Genomic DNA, 22,909 nt, shown 5'->3' with positions numbered 1-22,909 from the left:
GAGTGGTTAGCGGAACGCACTGAAGGATGTGTGGGTCGTGAGTTTGATTCGCCGCGGTGGCGCTATGTTTTGGATGTTCGCTCTTTTTTTGTGCGGTGCCCCTTCGTGGGCCGGCCCACCCTGTGCTGTCGCGAGCGCCGCATCTCCTAATAGGCGCCTGCAGCGCCGACTAGGAGCTCCCGCATTAAGCACCGTTTAGAAATTCCCTTATTTTTCCCTCTTTATTTTTCAGCTTGGGAATAATTTTTGTATTTGAGAATACTTGTTTAAATCACAAACTTATTTAAAGTTCATGAATCTTTTGAAATTATGTATATTTTTTAAAATGTGGAACATTTCTTTAAATCATGACCTTTTCTAAATTCGCGATTTTTTCAAAATTCGTGATTTTTTTAAAAAAATTGTGGAACGATTTTTGAACTTTGCTAATATTTTTTGAGTCGACAACCTTTTGTTGAAATTTGGAAATAATTGAAATTCATGAACATTTTTTGAATTTCATGAATGGTTATTTGAATTTGTGAACATTTTTAAATTTTTGGAACGTTTTTTCAAAGTCGTGAATATTTTCTGAAAATCTGGGCGCCCCGCCCGGGCACATGGGCCGCCCTGTCCACGTCAAATCCTAGTCATTAAATGTGGGTCTAACAAGTAGGAGGCTCCCCCTCCCTCGCACTAAAATTGACCGTCGTCGACGATACCAAAGGTGGAAGACGACGGAGAAATCGATTTCCAGACATTTTCGATCAGCAAAAGGGGAATTTCTGGCCAACAGGAGCAGTGATTTGATCCTTGACCATGGATCAGATAATGGGGAAGGCAGGTGGGTACTGGTTCAACCAGCAGGCCGGCAAGGAGATGAACAACGTCGGCGACGAGCTCAATGTCAGTCCCCTCCTCCCCTTTCCCTAGATTTCTTTAAACTTGTTCAATTCGATTTCGTGCCTGGTCCGAATCATTCATTCTAAACATGCATGCATGCATGCATCATCTTGTCTCCCTTGTATTTGCTGGAATTTTGTCTATTTTGGGCATAGCCCAATAGCAGTTTCAGAAATTCCTAATAAATCCTAGAGGCTCATGCAACCCATTCATGCAAGGCAAGAGGTGGAACAAAGTTTTGTCCCATATTGCTAGTTTAGAGCGAGTTGGACTTCTTTATAAGGGAGGTTCTTTCCCCACTTGTATGAGCATGAGAACAAGAGGGATATCCACGCACACTCCTCCTTCGCCGCCCGCCTCGCCACGCCACGCCTCGTCACGACGTGCCGCACCACGGGTTCCAATCTCTGAGCTATTGTTGTCTTCCTCATCCCGGCTTGCGGCGTGCATCGCGAGTCGGGATAGTAGGCCTCTGAAACCTCACATTTTTTAGTCATGTACGGGAGAAGGGTGATAAGGGTTTTGGGGAGCGCCCAGCGCGACTACTGACTTCTTCGTCACAGACACCCCGGACTCCAACGACTACTTCCCCGACGTCGACAACCTCCTCGACGACATGGCTGGCGAGGACATCGACCCCAAGTCCAGTACTGCTGCTGCTGTCACGTATGTGTTCTTCTTCTTTCTGTTAGATGTCCTGCCACAGTTTCTCGTACTAGTACTTGCCCTAGATGTGTTAGGTTCTACTCCATACATGCAACTAGCTCTACAGTCTGCTCTAGATATGCTAGGCTACAGTTCATATATGCATATGTTATTTACCTTCTCTCTTTCAGAACACATGACTTGTTTTATCTCTACTATATTAGTCATGCTTTACCTAGTATTTCTGTTAATAAAATCATTTGGTAAATTGCTCATATTTCCAACAATCCAAAAACCTTATTATAGGCAATTTACCCCAAGTGGTTTTGCTTCTTCCATGAGACCTCCTATGTTTGAGGGTATCCACTATAAGAGGTGGCGCGTGAGAGCAGTCTTATGGATTCAAACCATGAGTTGCTATGACGCCACGCTTGGCAGGCCTGAAGGGGAGTTTGATGCCCAACAGGAACAAGCTTTTCAGAAAATGGATACTCTGTTTAAGACTGCTCTCTTGAGTGTTCTTGGTGAGAACATAGTTGATGCTTATACGTCAATTGACAATGAAAAAGATATGTGGGACGCACTCGTGGCCAAGTTTGGGGTCTCCGATGCCGGCACTGAGTTGTACATCATGGAGCAATTCTATGATTACAGGATGACTGAAGAGCGCTCCGTGGTTGAGCAAGCTCATGAGATACAGTCATTTGCTAGAGAGCTTGAGCACTTCAACTGTATCCTACCGGACAAGTTTGTTGCCGGACGTATCATCACCAAGCTTCCTCCTTCGTGGAGGAACTTTGCTACCTTACTGAAGCATAAGAGATAGGAGTTTTCCATTCCGGATCTCATTGGTACTCTTGATGTCGAAGAAAAGGCGAGAGCAAAGGACACACGTGCTCAAGGTATTAAGGGAGGATCTAGTGCCAATCTGGTACAGAAGAAAAACTTCCAGCCCCACAAGTCCAAGAACAAGGGCAAGTTTGATGGTAAAGCAAAGTTTGATGGGAAGAACAAGGCTGTGCAACACACGAACTTCAAGAAGAAGAATGACAAGAAGAAAGGTGTTTGTCATGTGTGCGGGGATCCTGATCATTGGGCTCCTAGTTTCCCTAATCGCTATGACAAGTATCATCCTGGGAAAGGCGGCAAGACTGCTAATATTGTCATTGGAGACATTGACATGAAGGATGATGGGTATGGTATATTTCCCACTATTCTTTCAGTATGCCATTCTCCTGATTGGTTGATTGACACGGGTGCTAATGTGCATGTGTGCGGTGATATTTCCATGTTTTCGTCTTATCAGACCACAGGGACTTCAACCGTGCTGATGGGCAACGGTTCAAGTGCTTTTGTTCGTGGTGTTGGCACGGTCGATCTAAAGTTTACTTCGAGGAAGATCGTGCGACTGAAGAACGTGCTTTATGTCCCCTCCGTCAATAAAAATCTTGTTAGCGGATCTCTTCTGTGTAGAGATGGCTATAAGCTTGTCTTTGAGTGGAATAAATTTGTAATATCCAAGTATGGAACCTTTGTTGGTAAAGGCTATGAGTCAGGATGCCTGTTTCGTTTATCCTTATTAGACGTTTGCAATAAAGTTGTTAATCATGTTTGCAACAATAGTGAATCAAATGTGTGGCATTCACGTCTTTGTCATGTTAACTTTGGTTGCATGTCACGACTAGCGAAGTTGAACTTGATCCCTAGCTTCAGCACTGTCAAGGTATCTAAGTGTCAAGTTTGTGTGCAAGCTAAGCAACCTCGTAAGTCTCACACGACTGCGGAAACGAGAAATCTTGCACCACTGGAGCTCATACATTCAGATATATGTGAAATGAATGGTGTTTTGACAAAAGGTGGAAAGAAATATTTCATGATGTTAATTGACGACTCCACTAGATACTGCCGTGTGTATCTTCTGAAATTTAAGGATGGGTCTTTGAACTTTTTCAAGATCTATAAAGCTGAAGTGGAAAACCAACTTGATCGAAAAATCAAGAGGCTTAGGTCCGACCGTGGTGGAGAGTATTTTTCCAATGAATTTGATGCTTTTTGTACGGAACATGGTATAATCCATGAGAGAATGCCTCCCTACTCACCTCAGTCAAATGGGGTGGCCGAAAGAAAGAACCGTACTCTAACCGATTTGGTTAACGCCATGTTAGACACATCGGGTCTCTCCAAGGCATGGTGGGGGGAGGCGATATTGACAGCATGTCATGTCCTAAACCGAGTCCACACAAAGAACAAAGAGATAACTCCATTCGAGGAATGGGAGAAGAAAAGGTTAAAGCTCTCTTGTCTACGAACCTGGGGTTGTTTGGCGAAAGTCAATGTGCCAATTCCAAAGAAGCTCAAGCTTGGACCAAAGACCGTGGATTGTGTTTTCCTGGGATATGCTTTTCATAGCATTGGTTATAGATTCTTGGTTGTAAAATCTGAGGTACCTGACATGCATGTTGGTACGATCATGGAGTCGAATGATGCGAATTTCTTTGAAGATATCTTTCCCATGAAGGATATGGCTACCTCATCTAATCAGAAAATGCCTAGTTCATCGAATCAGGAATCAGTTACAATTACCGAACCTGCAATTTCAATGGAACACTTTGAAAGTCCCGTGGAGGAGAACAATGAAGTTCCTACTAGGAGCAAGAGACAGAGGACTGCAAAGTCCTTTGGTGATGATTTTCTTATGTATCTCATAGATGACACTCCCAGTTATATTTCAGAGGCCTATGCATCTGAAGATGCTGACTACTGAAAGGAAGCGGTTCGTAGCGAGATGGATTCCATCTTGGCGAATGAAACTTGGGAGATAACTGGTCGTCCTTATGGGTGCAAACCTATAGGATGCAAATGGGTATTCAAGAAGAAGCTTAGGCCTGATGGTACTATTGAAAAGTACAAGGCTTGGCTCGTGGCTAAGGGTTATACCCAAAAGGAAGGTGAAGACTTCTTTGATACTTACTCACCTGTGGCTCGACTGACCACTATTCGAGTTATACTTTCACTAGCTGCCTCGCATGGGCTTCTCGTTCATCAAATGGATGTTAAGACTACTTTCCTAAATGGAGAGTTGGACGAGAAAATTTATATGGAACAACCAGATGGGTTTGTACTAGATGGTCAGGAAAGAAAAGTGTGCAAGTTGCTGAAGTCTTTGTATGGACTCAAGCAAGCACCCAAACAGTGGCATGAGAAGTTTGAAAGAAATTTAACAGCTGCAGGCTTTGTTGTAAACGAAGCTGAAAAATGTGTGTACTATCGCCATGGTGGGGGCGAGGGAGTTATCCTTTACTTGTATGTTGACAACATACTGATTTTCGGAACAAATATGAATTTTGTTAAGGAGGTCAAGGACTTTCTATCTCGCTGTTTTGAGATAAAAGATTTAGGAGTGGCTGATGTCATTCTAAACATCAAGTTGTTGAGAGACGATGATGATGGGATCACATTGCTTCAATCTCACTACGTGGAAAAGATCTTGAGTCGCTTTGGCTATAGTGACTACAAGCCCTCTCCAACACCATATGATGCGAGTGTGTTGCTTCGAAAGAATCGAAGAATTGCTAGAGACCAATTGAAGTATTCTCAGATTATTGGCTCGCTTATGTACTTAGCCGGTGCTACAAGACCTGACATCTCTTTTGCTGTTAGCAAACTGAGTCGGTTTGTTTCAAAACCAGGAGATGTACATTGGAAAAGCTCTAGGGAGAGTTTGGCACTGCGAATTATGGAATTCACTACACTGGGCACTCAAAGGTGCTTGAAGGGTATAGTGACTCAAACTGGATCTCAGATGTTGATGAGATAAAGGCCACGAGTGGTTATGTATTCACCCATGGAGGTGGCGCTATTTCTTGGAAGTCTTGCAAGCAGACCATCTTAACGAGGTCAACAATAGAAGCAGAACTCACAACACTAGATACAGCTACGGTCGAAGCAGATTGGCTTCATCGACTCTTGAATGACTTGCCGGTTGTTGAGAAACCTGTACCGGGTATCCTTATGAACTGTGATAATCAAACTGTGATCACGAAAGTGAGCAGCTCAAAGGATAACATGAAGTCATCAAGACACGTTCAGAGAAGATTAAAGTCTGTTAGAAAAATGAAAAACTTCGGAGTTATTGCATTGGATTATATCCAAACGTCTAAAAAGCTGGAAAGTTTTTACTGTAGTGGATATTGAATACGAACGCTGCACCCTTCAGCTGCTGTCTGTTCGTTTCGTCTCCCGCGTTCCCTTCAGCTCCCGGCGCAGCCTCTCGCCTCCTTCTCTTGCGCCTATAAAAGGGAGGTCGCTCCTCTCAGAGAGGCGCACCAGAACTTCTCCTTCCTCTCGCTACCGGTTCCAATCTCTGAGCTACTGTTGTCTTCCTCATCCCGGCTTGCGGCGTGCACCGCGAGTCGGGACAGTAGGCCTCCGAAAGCTCACCTCTTTGAGTCCTGTACGGGAGAAGGGTGATAAGGTTTTTGGGGAGCGCCCAGCGCGACTACTGACTTCTTTGTCACGGTCACCCCGGACTCCGACGACTACTTCCCCGACGACGACTACTTCCCCGACATCGACAACCTCCTCGACGACATGGCTGGCGAGGACATCGACCCCAAGTCCAGTACTGCTGCTGCTGCTGTCACGTATGTGTTCTTCTTCTTTCTGTTAGATGTCCTGCCACAGTTTCTCGTACTAGTACTTTCCCTACATGTGTTAGGTTCTACTCCATACATGCAACTAGCTCCACAGTCTGCTCTAGATATGTTAGGCTACAGTTCATATATGCAGATGTTATTTACCTTCTCTCTGTCAGAATGCATGACTTGTTTTATCTGTACTATATTAGTCACGCTTTACCTAGTATTTCTGTTAATAAAATCATTTGATAAATTGCTCATATTTCCAGCAGTATTGACTGCCTGAAATCTGGCTCCAGCCTTCTCAACGATTATCCGTTGCCTTGGGCCCCTGCTGTATCCGATGGGATTAATTGATCAGCCCTCTGAAATACCCTTCTTGCATTGGTAGCCCATATGCTTGATTGCTTTAACCTACAGCCACCTAGCTAGTGTTGATTTTACTTGCAGGATGGAAGAACTATTGACTTGAGCTAGATCAGAGCTATTGTGTTCTCTGTTGGCATTTAGAATGTTGTTGTGCTGTTATGCATACCGATCTCCCTGACCATGAAGCATTCGGGTGAATAAATAAAGCCTTGCATAAATATCTTGGTTCTATAAGATTCTGTTTTGTTTGCCATGTTTCTCCAAGTAATGGGAACTAGTAGTAATAATGAGTTCCATTTTCTTGTGTTCTGAGTTGCTCACTCCATAAACCATTTTGTTATTTCGATTCAGAGTATATCAAGCAGCATCGGAGATGGAGCCAAATGGATGGTCAACAAAATCAAAGGTAAGGTACCCTTCCCTAGCTTTGCTCATCCTAGTTCAAAAGGCACACCACGCGTGATTTCATCTCCCCCGGAAATGATAGGGCGCGCACATTCAAAATGGCGTGAAGCTCTTTCTTCTTTGTCTACTGCAATCTGCATAAACACTTGCATCTTAACAATGCGGATGTTCTGCATTTCTTGTGGTAATCTTAACTCAAAAAGGAGGTGATCATCTCATGAATAATGTTTGTCATGTTTACTTATACAACACCAATACCTGCACTTATAACTACTTAAGGGGTCATTAATTTTTTTACCGGTCCGTGTCGCCATGCGAGCAAGAAAGTAACCATTTTGGTTTCAGGGAAAATGCAGAAACCATTTCCCGAACTCCTAAAGGAATACGACCTTTCAATGGGCCTCTTCCCCATTCGCAAAAAAATGGGCCTCTTCCCACAAGATGCGACCAATTACGAGTTCGACGAGGAGACAAAGAAGCTCATGGTGCATATCGCGTCAGCGTGCGAGGTCGGCTACAAGGATTCGTTGGTGCTCCGATTCTTCACCTGCGTGACCGGCAACCTCGACAAGGGGAAGCTGTCGGAGGTGGAGGGCATCAAGACCAAGATCCTCATTTGGATCAAGGTGACCGCCATCAGGACGGAAGCCTCCAAAGTGCATTTCTGCGCCGGCTTGAACAATACCTGGAATCGCCACGCCTACGAGGTTGTCAGGGATGGTGTTTCCATAGACAAGTTCTAGATTAATTTCGGAGCAACTCTGTGTGAAAAGCTTGTACCACTGTGGTCATCTTCGTCCATCGTGTTCTTCGCAAAAAAAATGTTCGTCCGTCATGTGCGTAAGAGAAAACAGATTTGTAAATTAAGCAGCACATCGATCGAGTTAACAAAAAAAGTACCTACAAAATTTATTCTACGTGAACCGGCAAAATCTGATTGATTCCGACAGAGATTAAACACGGTCATCGGGTCATGTATGATGATTATTTCAAGGCACACATCTGCGTGGGTTGGAAGGCATAGTCTTTTTTTGAACCGTTGAAGACATATTGATACGGACTAGCAAAAGGGCCCGTGAGTTGCAACGGAAGAAAAAAAAAATTCATAATCTTCAACGGCCATGACAACATTTTGCTGCATCACCGATAACATTTTGACAAACATTCTGTTCAATTTCATTAATATTTTTTAGTACATAATTTTTTTAAAAACATCATGAATATTTTTTGAAAATCTGTTTGGAGGCCTAGTTGATTTCTGAGATACACACTAAGAGACCTGTTTGGTGGGATCCTATTTGATGCTGGCATGCTCACGGAGCTGCGGCTTCACTGAAGCGGTGCGAGCGATGACGCCGCACATGCCAGCCCACTTCAAGGAGCAACCAGTTTTGGAACCTCCTAGAAGGTTCCTTCAACCGGTTTTCTTCTGTTTTTTCTGATTTTCTTTTTGATTTCTTTTTTATTTCTTTTTATTTTTCTGCTTATTTTTTATTTTTTTCAATTTCTTTTTCCTGATTTCCTTTTTTCATAAATCCAGAATTATCAAAAATTGCTAAACGTTCAAAAAATATGGAATTCTATTTTTTTGTTCATTTTCACACAAAAAGTTCATATTTTTCAAAAAAATCACGTTTCAGAAATGTTTATGAAATGTTCATCATACATTAAATTTTTTAACTGTGTATAAAAAATGTGCATCGTACATTTTAAAACATGATCACTTTGTATAAAAAAATGATCTCAGTGTATAAAAATGTTCATCGTTCAAAGCAAATGTTCACCGTACATTAAATTCATTTTTTATAGAAATATTCATAGTTCAAATTTTTGTTTTGGAATTGAAATGCGTTCACAATTTCTTTGAAATTTCTTGTTCATGTTTTTAAGGTTTTTGAAATTTTGTTCACATTTTCAAAACTTCTTCACGTTTTAAAAATTGTTCATTTTTTCCAATTCCATTCACCTTTTCAAAAGTTGTGTTTTATAATTTTGTTCATGTTCGATCACTTTTTCAGAAAATCAATTGATGTTTTAAATATTTTTCTACAATTTCAAAACTTGATCACAATTTCAAAAACTGTTTGCAATTTTTTCGAATTTTTTTCCCCAGTTTTCCAAAAATTGTTGAAAATTTTCGTTTTTTTAATCTGCCGCTGCATTTGGTTTATAAATGTTCTCGCTGTCCATTAATTCCTTATGGGCAGTAGGCCAAGTGGTAGGCATCATTGTGTGTCCATCAAGGTGTTGCGAGTTTGATTCCTGAAGGAGCACATTTTTCTTTTGGAATTTTCGGCTCGTATTGTGCCAGCGAATGGACCGGCCCATTAAGATTGTGGCCTGCGCTCTGGTTGTTTGACGGGCCAGACGTTTTTTGTGGTGGGGACCGGCCCATTAAGATTGTGGCCTGCGCCCTGGTTGTTTGACGGGCCAGACGTTTTTCATGGTGGGCCAGAAGCTAACTCGTCTCAGGCGAGTGACGAACGAATAGATTGACCTGTAAAAAAAGCAAACGAACAAACAAATCGAGGTGTGCGGACAACGTATGAAGCCTTTTTTAGTGCGGACGACGTACGAAGCCTTTTTTTACCAAAAAAGGTGAAGAAACAATGCTTCTTTTAATATTAGGTAAAGATGTGTTGTGCACACGATGAATAGTTGTACTACTATTCAAAAATTCCTAGGGGCACACAGGTGTGTGGGCACCCGTTTTGTTACATACTTTCTTTCTTTTTAACCCTGTTTCACCAGTCCTTCATCGTCTCCTTCTTTTCATCCCTGTTCATCTTCGTCTTCCTTGAGATCAGTTCTGTCAAGATTCATACATATGCGAAACATGGATCTGGATCCATATGTTGTGGGTGTCAAGGTACACCCTTATTGGCTTGGTTACTCCATTATAGGTTGTGGGAATGTGTAACACCCCGAGAATCATGCTACAGTAATCCCTTGTTGATGATGCTATGTCATCACTCCTACTGTTGCTAATCCTCATTTGCTTTCGAACTCAATCAAATTCAATTTCAGATTAAAGTCAAAATTCAATTTTTTCAAACATGAAAACTAAAATGTCCAAAGTGTGAAAAATAATCTATAACTAATTTTGGTGGTGGAAACAACTTTTTACAAGGTTTTTAAGTGCTCTAAGCTAATCAAAACTGTGGTTAAATCATTTATTTAAATGATTTCTAATTTATAAAAATACTAAACTACTTTATTTTGGTGCCAAGTTAATTATAGAAGTGGCCTAAGTAAAATGGTATTTTAGGTGCAAGATTAGTTTTTATAAAACTATTTTGCTTTCTGAAAATAAAAGAAAACGAAAAAGTTTAAAAACAAATGTAAAAGAAGAGGTGAGCTGCGCCGGGCATGCTCCCATCGCACCACCTCGTCGCCATCGCCGCGAGAGGATAAGGCCCGGGGCGCCTCGGTCATCTCCCCCGCGCCTCACTCTCTCCTCTGTCACCCCACTCCCCTCTGGGCTCTCTCCAGATCCCCTTCCCTCCACCTCCACGACGCACTCGTCGCCGGCCACTTCGCCCCGCCGCAACCACCGCCGCCCCCGCACCTCGTCGACACATCTACGAGCTCCACCGTCGCCCTCTACATCGACTGGTGCCGCCCGTTGGAGCTCCTCAGCTCTGCATCGCGAGAGCGCCGTCGTCTTCTTCCTCTTCGGTCGCCGGCGTCGGCGTCGATTCCGGCGAAGCCTGCAGCACCTAAGCCTCCCAACGGCCACCGTGTGCCTCCCGGTGAGCTCTTGCCTGAACCTCTCTCTCCCCTGCCTTTTTCCGCGCCTGTAGCCGCCGTCCTCGAGCTCGCTCGAGCTCTCGCCTAAGCGTACGCGTACGTGCGCGCTGCTCTGCTGCTGTTGCGCTGCTGCTGCTTCTCGTATTGCCGCTGCTCGGCTGTCGTTAGCTGCTGCTTGTTGCTACCCTTGCTGCACTGCCGCTAGTCGTTGCCACCGGCTGCTACTACTGTTGGCCATCGCTGTGGCCATGGCCGAGCCGCCATGCATGTGTGTGTGCGTGTTGTGCGTGGGTGCCGTGTGTGCGTGGGCGCGCGCGCGCGTTGAGTGTGTGGCCGCACCCACCTTCGGCCTCGCCCGCCTTCGGCCGGCCTCGCCGCTGCCGCTCCCAGCTACTGCTCTGCCCGATGCACTCTGCCGCTGCTCCTGTACTACAGTAACATTCAGTTACTGTAGCAGTAGCCAGCTTTGAAACTAATACACTGATTAGCCCTCTTGACAGCCCTTGAACAGAAACTAAACAAAAGTTAATATGAGTAAAATTCATGTGGGCAGGAAGTACACTTGACAAACCTCATTTTATCCCACTGGACTAAATCCATTTGATGTGCAGATTAAATTCTATAAAATTCACAAAATGCTAAGTTTTGTTAGTTGAAAACTGAAAAACAGCTTTATATCCATAGCTACTTTAGAGTTGTTGATGTTCAAGCAATTGAACTCTAATATGGAGGAAAGTGTTACTAACAGGTAGATCGCAGAAAAATGCTCACATCTGATATAAGGCACAAAATCATAGGACATACAGAATAATAGCTTTAGCCTCCGGATAACAGCTAAGTGATGTTTAAAAATAAGCAATTCTCAGACTTACTAGAATTTCAGAGTTACTGGATATTGCTTAAACTTCGGAAATTCATAGTAATTCATCCATAGCTTAGATGAAAATAATTTATATATGAAAGTTACTCAGAAAAACGTGACGAATCTGAATACATGGTTCGTTTACCTGCCAGATGCCTCTAACTAGCTGAACTTGGAACATTCTTCCTCCGGTCATCTGTCTGACACAGGTCCGGAGCCGGGAAAACATTCTCGATTGAATTCCCCCTTTACTTATATCGTGTAGCCATACGTTAGGTCACACCCGGCATAACATATTGTCATGTTATGCTTTGTGATCCTATGTTTGCTTTATATTTATTGTTTCTTCCCCCTCTTCTTTTCGGTAGACTCCGAGACCGCGGTTGAACCAGTGATCGACTACTTCATCGTTGAAGATCCGTATTTGTCTGCTGAGCTTTCAAGCAAGCCCCCCTTTGATCATCCCGATATCGCCCATTCAATTCTCTCATGCTTGCATTAGATTTTGCTATTATTATTGTTTGTTCCTATTCTGATGCATAGCCTGCTTTTGTAACCTTCTTATTGTTACCTACCTGCTTATTCTAAACTGCTTAGTATAGGCTGGTTAGACATCCATCAGTGACCCCCCATCTTGTCCCAGTTGCCCCGCTTCATGTTCGATGACTCGATCAACGTGATCGACGTCTAGGCCCCGACACCGCACATCACCCCCCTTAGTTGTACAACTCTACAGAGTTACTATCGAGTGCCGAGGGTGATACCTCATCAGCACTTCTGATGTTAACCCTGTAGTGTAGTTATTCGGTCATGATCATCGAGGGTGATTCCTCCTTGACCACTCCCGATAATGACTCTGTCGTGCAACCCCTCAAGTGTGGACCTACGAGGGTGATTCCTCCAAGTCCACCTTGATGGTTACATCATTTGGAATCCGTCGAGGGTGATTCCTCAGGTTTCCTCCTTGGTGTTAGACACACGGTTACTATGGTTACTATGACTTTACACTGAACCATGTTACTAAAGACGGGTCGGCCCCGGGGGGTACCCGCGTGAGCTTAATTGCGAGTGATGTGGAGTCGGGTTGACCTGGAGGGTGCTCGCGAGATAATTATTAGGCGTGGCCGAGCATTCTTAGCCCTTGCCGCAGGTCCTCGAGGCGGGGAGACATGGTCACATCGATCGTGAGTCTCTGCTCGTTACCGCGCGTTCCTAATCCATTATGATTTGGATATTTGATCTGAGAGGCCTCTGGCCTGATAGCACTAACCATCACGTGGGCATGGTATGAGTATTTTGCGTCGTATGTATCAGCCGAAGCTTAATAGACGTTATGCGACTGAGCGGCATGCGCCGGGTTGGACTGCGTAAGCACCTGCCTTTTTAAGGAGGTAACTAGGTCTGCTCACCGGCCGCCCAAGCAACGTGCAGGAGTTCCTGGGGCGATGGCCCAAGACCCCTGAGGGCATAGGTTTAGTCCGGCGTGCTGACCTCTCTATTAAGCCTAGGTTGGGTTGCGGTGTATCGTTTGGCCAAGGCCGGGCATGACCTAGTAAAGTGAGTCCGGATAGAGTTAATCGAGCATGGTGGGTAAGTTGGTGCACCCCTGTAGGGAAGAAAACATCTATCGATAGCCTGTCCTACGGTAATGGACACTCAGAGTTGTATCCCGATTGATACAACTAGAAATGGATACTTGAGATGAGAAATGGATAGTATGGCTCTAGGATTGATTTCTCACAGGGAGTCGAGGAAGGATCTCTGGGCGAGGTTGATGACACTACTACTACTTTACTTTATACTAGTCTGCATCCTTCTAAAGCTGCAAGACCGCTGAAGATGCTAGTTTCGATAGGACTAGGCTCTCCCCTCTATTTTGGCATTTCTGCAGCCCAGTCCACATATACAGCCTTGCTTGCTGAGTACTTCAGATGAGTACTCACGTTTGCTTTGCTTTCTCCCCCCATATTCGTTTGATGCAACCAGATGACGGAGCCCTTGAGACCGCTGCCCCCACCGACGACTACTACTACTACTACCCCGAGGATGCCTACTGCTACGTGACAGACGCCGGCGACCAGGAGTAGTTAGGAGGCTCCCAGGCAGGAGGCCTTGCCTTTTCGATCGTAGATACTTTTGTGCTGGCCTTCTTAAGGCAAACTTGTTTAACTTATGTCTGTACTCAGATATTGTTGCTTCCGCTTACTAGTTTGTATTCAAGCTGATGTGTTCGAGCCCCAAGGCCCCTGGCTTGTAATATAAAGCTTGCATTATTTTAATTTGTGTCTAGAGTTGTGTTGTGATATCTTCCGTGAGTCCTTGATATTTATTGTACATATTTGCGTGTATGATTAGTGTACGATTGAATCGGGGGCGTCACAAGTTGGTATCAGAGCTGACTGCCTGTAGGTAGCCCCCTTTCCAACTCCTTGGCCGAATTTGAATCTAGTAATTACAAAACTTTTACTAACATGGCTGTGCGGCTTACGGGCCCACATCACAATGGGTGGTATTAGAATCTTCTATTCCTCGTCTTTACTCTGGGACTCTGATCTCTCTTCTATTCGGGTTAAAGATTTTACTAACTCTAACCTTAGGTTCTCGTAACTACTTACTCCCAGAGAGCGCCGTCATTACCGATGATCGCTTGCTTCGCCACAAGATTCTGCAGATACTCTTTGATGTTTTCCCGAGACCCTTGTGCCCTTCACCGTTGCAATTCCGTACCACCGATGAATCCCTATGGATAGCTACATACACTTGTCATCCAAACCTTCTTTTCCAATCGCTATTGTTATTACAAGATACCCTGAAATACTTTCCAATATCCTTAGAATCGTTGTGGTTGCAGCCTTGCAGCTCCTTTTCTGCATGAATACATGTTTGAATAATTCCTTACACTTATCGAGGATTTGTTCATTCCTAGTTATTCGTGTGTTTCACAAGTACCCCGAAATGCTATTCGACCTTCCAAGAATCCTTTGCAACCTATTTCTTTGGAAAGTCTTGTGTGCCTGCATTGTGGTTAATCCCATTAGTCTGGTAATTTAATTGTCATCCTTTGTCTTTGTAATTTTGAGTCTGTTGATTCAATATGTTGCGAATGCTCGCAATCCTCAACCAAATCCTAGAATTCATCCTTCCGGCTCAGACGTCATTTTAAACATGAGTTGGATCTTGATGTCTACTACACAACCTTATTCTTGTAGACATTGTTGGGCCTCCAAGTGCAGAGCTTTGTAGAACAGTAGCAAATTTTCCTCAAGTGGATGACCTAAGGTTTATCAATTCGTAAGAGGCGTAGGATGAAGATGGTCTCTTTCAAGCAACCATGCAACCAAATAACAAAGAGTTTCTTGTGTTCCCAACACACCGAATACAATGGTAAATTGTATAGGTGCACTAGTTCGGTGAAGAGATGGTGAAACAATTGGTATATGTATAGTAGATAAAGGTATTTGTAATATGAAAATATAAAAACAGCAAGGTAACGAATGATAAAAGTGAGCGTAAACGGTATTGCAATGATAGGAAACAAGGCCTAGGGTTCATACTTTCACTAGTGCAAGTCCTCTCAACAATACTAACATAATTGGATCACATAACTATCCCTCAACATGCAACAAAGAGTCACTCCAAAGTCACTCATAGCGAAGAACGAACGAAGAGATTATGGTAGGATACGAAACCACCTCAAAGTTATTCTTTTCAATCAATTCGTTGGGCTATTCCTATAGGTGTCACAAACAGCCCTAGAGTTCATACTAGAATAATACCTTAAGACACAAATCAACCAAAACCCTAATGTCATCTAGATACTCCAATGTCACCTCAAGTATCCGTGGGTATGATTATACAATATGCGCCACACAATCTCAGATTCATCTATTCAACCAACACAAAGGACCTCAAAGAGTGCCCCAAAACTTCTACCGGAGAATCACGACGAAAACATATGCCAACACCTATGCATAGGTTCCCAATGTCATGAAACCCGCAAGTTGATCACTGAGACATACATCAAGTGTTCTCAAGTCTTTAAAGACTCAATCCGATAAAATAACCCTAAAGGGAAAACTCAATTCATTACAAGAGAGAAGAGGGAGAGGAGAAACATAGGATCCAACTATAATAGCAAAGCTCGCGATATATCAAGATCGTATCATCTCAAGAACACGAGAGAGAGAGAGATCAAACACATAGCTACTGGTACATACCCTCAGCCCCGAGGAAGAACTACTCTCTCCTCATCATGGAGAGCGCCGGGATGATGAAGATGGCCACCGGTGAGGGTTCCCTCCTCCGGCAAGGTGCCGAAATAGGGTCCCGATTGACTTTTGGTGGCTACGGAGGTTTCTGGCGGCGGAACTCTCAATCTAATTTCTGTTCTGAAAGTTTTAGCGTATATGGAGTTATATAGGCAGAAGAAGCACGTCATGGGAGCCACGGGGGCCCCAGGAGGCAGGGGGACGCGCCCTAGGGGGGTGGGCGCGCCCCCCACCCTCGTGGGCAGCTCCCGTATCTTCTGACATGGGGTCCAAATCCATCAGGTGTGTTTCCTTCCAAAAATAATTTCTCCAGTTGATTTCGTTCCATTTCGACTCCGTCTGATATTTCTTTTCTTCAAAACACTGAAATAGGCATAAAACAACAAATCTGGGCTGGGACTCCGGTTAATAGGTTAGTCCCAAAAATAATATAAAAATAGATAATAAAGCCCAATATTGTCTAAAAAAGTAGATAATATAGCATGGAGCAATAAAAAATTATAGATACGTTGGAGACGTATCAAGCATCCCCAAGCTTAATTCCTGCTCATCCTCGAGTAGGTAAATGATAAAAGAAAGAATTTTTGATGTGGAATGCTAGTTGGCATAATTTCAATGTAATACTTCTTAATTGTGGCATGAATATTCAGATCCATAAGATTCAAGACAAAAGTTCATATTGACATAAAAATAATAGTAATAATACTTCAAGCATACTAATAAAGCAATCATGTCTTCTCAAAATAACATGGCTAAAGAAAGCTATCCCTACAAAATCATATAGTCTGGCTATGCTCCATCTTCACCACACAAAATATTTAAATCATGCACAATCCCGATGACAAGCCAAGCAATTGTTTCATACTTTTGATGTTCTCAAACTTTTTCAATCTTCACGCAATACATAAGTGTGAGCCATGGACATAGCATTATAGGTGGAATAGAGTGGTGGTTGTGGAGAAGACAAAAAGAAGAAGATAGTCTCACATCAACTAGGCGTATCAACGGGCTATGGAGATGCCCATCAATAGATATCAATGTGAGTGAGTAGGGATTGCCATGCAACGGATGCACTAGAGCTATAAATGTATGAAAGCTCAACAAAAGAAACTAGTGGGTGTGCATCCAACTCGCTTGCTCACGAAGACCTATGGCATTTTAAGGAAGCCCATCATTGGAATATACAAGCCAAGTTCTATAATGAAAGATTCCCACTAGTATATGAAAGTGACAACATAGGAGACTCTCTATCATGAAGATCATGGTGCTACTTTGAAGCACAAGTGTGGTAAAAGGATAGTAACATTGTCTTTTTTATTATTTTTATTTTTTTATTTGTCCTTTCCTTTTTTTATTTGGTCTTTTTTTGAGACAATTCTCTATTGAATAATGATCATCACACTTCTATTTATTTACAACTCAATGATACAACTCGATACTAGAACAAAGATGACTCTATGAATGCCTCCGGCGATGTATCGGGATGTGCAATGATGCATGAGTGACATGTATGAAAAAATTATTAACAGTGGCTTTACCACAAATACAATGTCAACTACATGATCATGCATAGCAATATGACAATGATGGAGTGTGTCATAATAAACGAAACGGTGGAAAGTTGCATGGCAATATATCTCGGAATGGCTATGGAAATGCCATAATAGGTAGGTATGGTGGCTGTTTTGAGGAAGGTATATGGTGGGTTTATGATACTGGCGAAAGGTGCGCGGTATTAGAGAGGTTAGCAATGGTGGAAGGGTGAGAGTGCGTATAATCCATGGACTCAACATTTGTCATAAAGAACTCACATACTTATTGCAAAAATCTACAAGTTATCAAAACAAAGTATTACATGCATGCTCCTAGGGGGATAGATTGGTAGGAAAAGACCATCGCTCGTCCCCGACCGCCACTCATAAGGAAGACAATCAATAAATAAATCATGCTCCGACTTCATCACATAACGGTTCACCATACGTGCATGCTACGGGAATCACAAACTTCAACACAAGTATTTTTCAAATTCACAACTACTGAACTAGCATGACTCTAATATCACCATCTTCATATCTCAAAACAATTATCAAGTACTCCCTCCATTCCACAATGTAGTGCTTCTTTTATTCACGTGCTTCAACTTTGACCGTAAATTTAACTACCAAGACCGATTGCGGCGGGAGCAAAAATTATATCAGTGAATTTGTATTTGAAAGAAATTTTCAATTATATAATTTTTTCTCCCGTCGCAGTTGGTCTCGTTGGTTAAATTTATGGTCAAAGTTGAACCTCGGGAAGCGTGGACGCACTATATTTTGAAATGGAGGGAGTATCAAACTTCTCATAGTATTCAACACACTCATAAGAGAATTTTATTAATTTTTTTGTATACCTAGCATATTAGGATTTTAAGCAAATTATCATGCTATTTAAGACTCAAAATAATATAAGTGAATCATGAGAGTTCATCTATTTCTTCAAAATAAAACTACCACCATGCTCTAAAAGGTATAAGTGAAGCACTAGAGCAAACGGCAAACTACTCCGAAAGATATAAGTGAATATCAATGAGTAGTCAAATAATTATGCAACTATGTGAAGACTCTCTAACATTTAATAATTTCAGATCTTCGTATTCTATTCAAACAGTAAGCAAAGCAAAATAAAATGACATTCTAAGAATAGCAAACATTATGTGAAGAAGTAAAAACTTAGGATCAACCAAAACTAACCAATAGTTGTTGAAGAAGAAAGGTGGGATGCCAACCGGGGCATCCCCAAGCCTAGATGCTTGAGACTTCTTGAAATATTATCTTGGGGTGCCTTGGGCATCCCCAAGCTTGAGCTTTTGTGTCTCCTTAATTCCTCTCATATCACGGTCTCCCTAAATCTCAAAAGCTTCATCCACACAAAATTCAACAAGAACTCGTGAGATAAGTTAGTATAAACCATTGCAAAAACTTTATCATACTCTACTGTAGCAAATCACTAAAATTATTATTCAACATTGCATACTAAATGCCTCTACATATTTAATAGTCCTATCCTCAAATAGAATCATTAAAGAAGCAAACATATACAAACAATGCAAACATAATAGCAATCTGCCTAAACAGGATAGTCTGTAAAGAATGCTGCAACATCCATACTTCCCTAGCTCCAAAAATTATGAAAGAAAATTACCACTATAGTAAATTTATCAGAGCTTAATATGCAAAAAGTTTCAACATTTTATCACATTCTGACTTTTCTAGGGAATTATTGCAACAGCGGTAAACTTTTTGTTTTCAAACAGCAACATGTGGACTTCTAAAATAGGCATAGTAAAGGCTATCAATGCCACTTTTATTGAAATAAAAGATGCAAAACATTGTTCTAAATAACAACAAGCAAATCCTAACAACATAAATTGACGCTCCAAGCAAAACACATATCATGTGGTGAATAAAAATATAGCTCCAAGTAAAGTTACCGATGAACGAAGACGAAAAAGGGGATGCCTTCCGGGGCATCCCCAAGCTTAGGCTCTTGGCTATCCTTGAATATTACCTTGGGGTGCCTTGGGCATCCCCAAGCTTAGGCCTTGCCACTCCTTATTCCATATTCCATCGAATCCTTACCCAAAACTTGAAAACTTCACAACACAAAACTTAATAGAAAACTCGTAAGCTCCGTTAGTATAAGAAAATAAATCACCACTTCAAGGTACTGTAATGAACTCATTCTTTATTTATATTGGTGTTAAACCTACTGTATTCCAACTTATCTATGGTTTATAAACTATTTTACTAGCCATAGATTCATCAAAATAAGCAAACAACACAATGAAAACAAAATTTGTCAAAAACAGAATAGTCTGTAGTAATCTGAATCAAACGTATACTTCTGGAACTCATAAAATTCTCAAATAAATTGCTGGACCTGAGGAATTTATCTATTAATCATCTGCAAAAAGAATTAACTAAATAGCAATTTCCAAATAAATACGGCAGCAATTCTCGTGAGCGCTAAAGTTTTTATTTTTTTACAGCATGATCAACAAGACTTTTCCCGAGTCTTCCCAAAGGTTCTACTTGGCACAAACACTAATTAAAAGCATAAAACCACATCTAAACAGAGACTAGATGAATTATTTATTACTAAACAGGAACAAAAAGCAAGGGACAAAAATAAAGTTGGGTTGCCTCCCAACAAGCGCTATCGTTTAACGCCCCTAACTAGGCATGGTGATTTCAACGATGCTCACATAAAAGATAAGAATTGAAACATAAAGAGAGCATCTTAAAGAAATATGACCAACACATTTAAGCCTAACCCTCTTCCTATGCATAGGGATTTTGTGAGCAAACAGCTTATGGGAACAATAATCAACTAGCATAGGAGGGCAAAACAAGCATAACTTCAAAACTTTAAGCAAATAGAGAGGAAACTTGATATTATTGCAATTCCTACAAGCATATGTTCCTCCCTCATAACAATTTTTAGTAGCATCATGAATGAATTCAACAATATAATCAACACCTAAAGCATTCTTTTCATGATCTACAAGCATAGAAATTTTACTACTCTCCACATAAGCAAAATTCTTCTCATGAATAATAGTGGGAGCAAACTCAACAAAATAACTATCATGTGATTTAAAATTAAGATCAAGATGACAAGTTTCATGGTTATCATTATTCTTTAAGGCATACGTGTCATCACAATAATCATCATAGATAGGAGGCATGCTTTTATCATAATAAATTTGCTCATCAAAAATTGGGGGACAAAAAATATCATCTTCATCAAACATAGCTTTCCCAAACTTGTGGCTTTGCATATCATTAGCATCATGGATATTCAAGGAATTCATACTAACAACATTGCAATCATGCTCATCATTTAAATATTTAGTGCCAAGCATTTTATAGATTTCTTCTTCTAACACTTGAGCACAATTATCCTTTTCATCATACTTACGAAAGATATTAAAAAGGTGAAGCGAATGAGACAAACTCAATTCCATTTTTTGTAATTTTCTTTTATAAACTAAACTAGTGATAAAACAAGAAACTAAAAGACTCGATTGCAAGATCTAAAGATATACCTTCAAGCACTAACCTCCCTGTCAAGGGCGCCAGAAAAGAGCTTGATGTCTACTACACAACCTTCTTCTTGTAGACGTTGTTGGGCCTCCAAGTGCAGAGGTTTGTAGGACAGTAGCAAATTTCCCTCAAGTGGATGACCTAAGGTTTATCAATCCGTAGGAGGCGTAGGATGAAGATGGTCTCTCTCAAGCAACCCTGCAACCAAATAACAAAGAGTCTCTTGTGTCCCCAACACACCCAATACAATGGTAAATTGTATAGGTGCACTAGTTCGGTGAAGAGATGGTGAAACAATTGGTATATGTATAGTAGATAAAGGTATTTGTAATCTGAAAATATAAAAACAGCAAGGTAACGAATGATAAAAGTGAGCGTAAACGGTATTGCAATGATAGGAAACAAGGCCTAGGGTTCATACTTTCACTAGTGCAAGTCCTCTCAACAATACTAACATAATTGGATCACATAACTATCCCTCAACATGCAACAAAGAGTCACTCCAAAGTCACTCATAGCGGAGAATGAACGAAGAGATTATGGTAGGGTACGAAACCACCTCAAAGTTATTCTTTCCAATCAATTCGTTGGGCTATTCCTATAGGTGTCACAAACAGCCCTAAAGTTCGTACTAGAATAACACCTTAAGACACAAATCAACCAAAACCCTAATGTCACCTAGATACTCCAATGTCACCTCAAGTATCCGTGTGTATGATTATACGATATGCGTCACACAATCTTATATTCATCTATTCAACCAACACAAAGGACCTCAAAGAGTGTCCCAAAGTTTCTACCGGAGAATCACGACGAAGACGTGTGCCAACCCCTATGCATAGGTTCCCAATGTCACGAAACCCGCAAGTTGATCACCGAGACATACATCAAGTGTTCTCAAGTCTTTAAAGACTCAATCCGATAAGATAACCCCAAAGGGAAAACTCAATTCATTACAAGAGAGAAGAGGGGGAGGAGAAACATAGGATCCAACTATAATATCAAAGCTCGTGATACATCAAGATCGTATCATCTCAAGAACATGAGAGAGAGAGAGAGATCAAACACATAGCTACTGGTACATACCCTCAGCCCCGAGGGAGAACTACTCCCTCCTTGTCATGGAGAGCGTCGGGATGATGAAGATGGCCACCGATGAGGGTTCCCCCCCTCCGGCAGGGTGCCGGAACAGGGTCCCGATTGACTTTTGGTGGCTACGGAGGTTTCTGGCGGCGGAACTCTCGATCTAATCTCTATTTTGGAAGTTTTAGGGTATATGGAGTTATATAGGCAGAAGAAGCACGTCAAAGGATCCACGGGGGCCCCACGAGGCAGGGGGCGTGCCCCCACCCTCGTGGGCAGCTCCCGTATCTTCTGACGTGGGGTCCAAGTCCATCAGGTGTATTTTCTTTCAAAAATAACTTCTCCAGTTGATTCCGTTCCGTTTCGACTCCGTTTGATATTCCTTTTCTTCAAAACACTGAAATAGGCATAAAACAACAAATCTGGGCTGGGCCTCCGGTTAATAGGTTAGTCCCAAAAATAATATAAAAGTGGATAATAAAGCCCAATATTGCCTAAAAAAGTAGATAATATAGCATGGAGCAATCAAAAATTATAGATACGTTGGAGACGTATCAGATCTTGACCAATCAAATTGCCATCGATTGTACCCCTAAGCCTACTCAACTTATCCATTCTCAATCAGAGAGTTGGCTTATGATCCCTTAATTTGGAAATGATAATTCTTTTGCATTTGAGCTTTGAATTAGTCGGGTGTTTCTTTAATCTAATGCCCTTTCATTCCCTCTTCCTCCGATAGAGTACCGATACTCGCATCAACTCCGTTGTAGACCATAAGATCCCTTGTTGGATTATTATCCGACAGTGTCCTTCATATTCAATAACCTTGTGAGCCTTTCCATGGGTATATAATGCCTTTGGTAAATGGTATCCTCTGTTTTGTTAACCATGCTCTACTTTTGAGCTTGTATTATTTACTCC

At 41.8% G+C, this 22,909-nt stretch overlaps 1 protein-coding gene and 1 long non-coding RNA gene across 2 annotated transcripts; both read left to right on the top strand.

The window, feature by feature from the left end:
• The first annotated feature begins 798 nt into the window (after positions 1–798).
• On the top strand, positions 799–7,681 carry LOC125548332 (uncharacterized protein At5g01610-like). The gene is made up of 3 exons (XM_048711965.1): positions 799–885; positions 6,885–6,939; positions 7,284–7,681. Exons 1-3 carry the CDS (start codon positions 799–801, stop codon positions 7,679–7,681), a joined length of 540 nt encoding a protein of 179 aa, XP_048567922.1.
• A 2,626-nt stretch (positions 7,682–10,307) lies between these two features.
• LOC125543848 lies at positions 10,308–13,839 on the top strand. Its single transcript, XR_007298891.1, has 2 exons — positions 10,308–10,690; positions 13,537–13,839. It is a non-coding gene; the product is annotated as an uncharacterized LOC125543848 (long non-coding RNA).
• The last annotated feature ends 9,070 nt before the right edge of the window (positions 13,840–22,909 follow it).

This window comes from Triticum urartu, chromosome 3 (genome assembly GCF_003073215.2).
Source record: "Triticum urartu cultivar G1812 chromosome 3, Tu2.1, whole genome shotgun sequence".
Classification (NCBI taxonomy): domain Eukaryota; kingdom Viridiplantae; phylum Streptophyta; class Magnoliopsida; order Poales; family Poaceae; genus Triticum; species Triticum urartu.
Note: the sequence above shows the minus strand (reverse complement) of the source record. Positions and strands in the feature narration are given on the sequence as shown.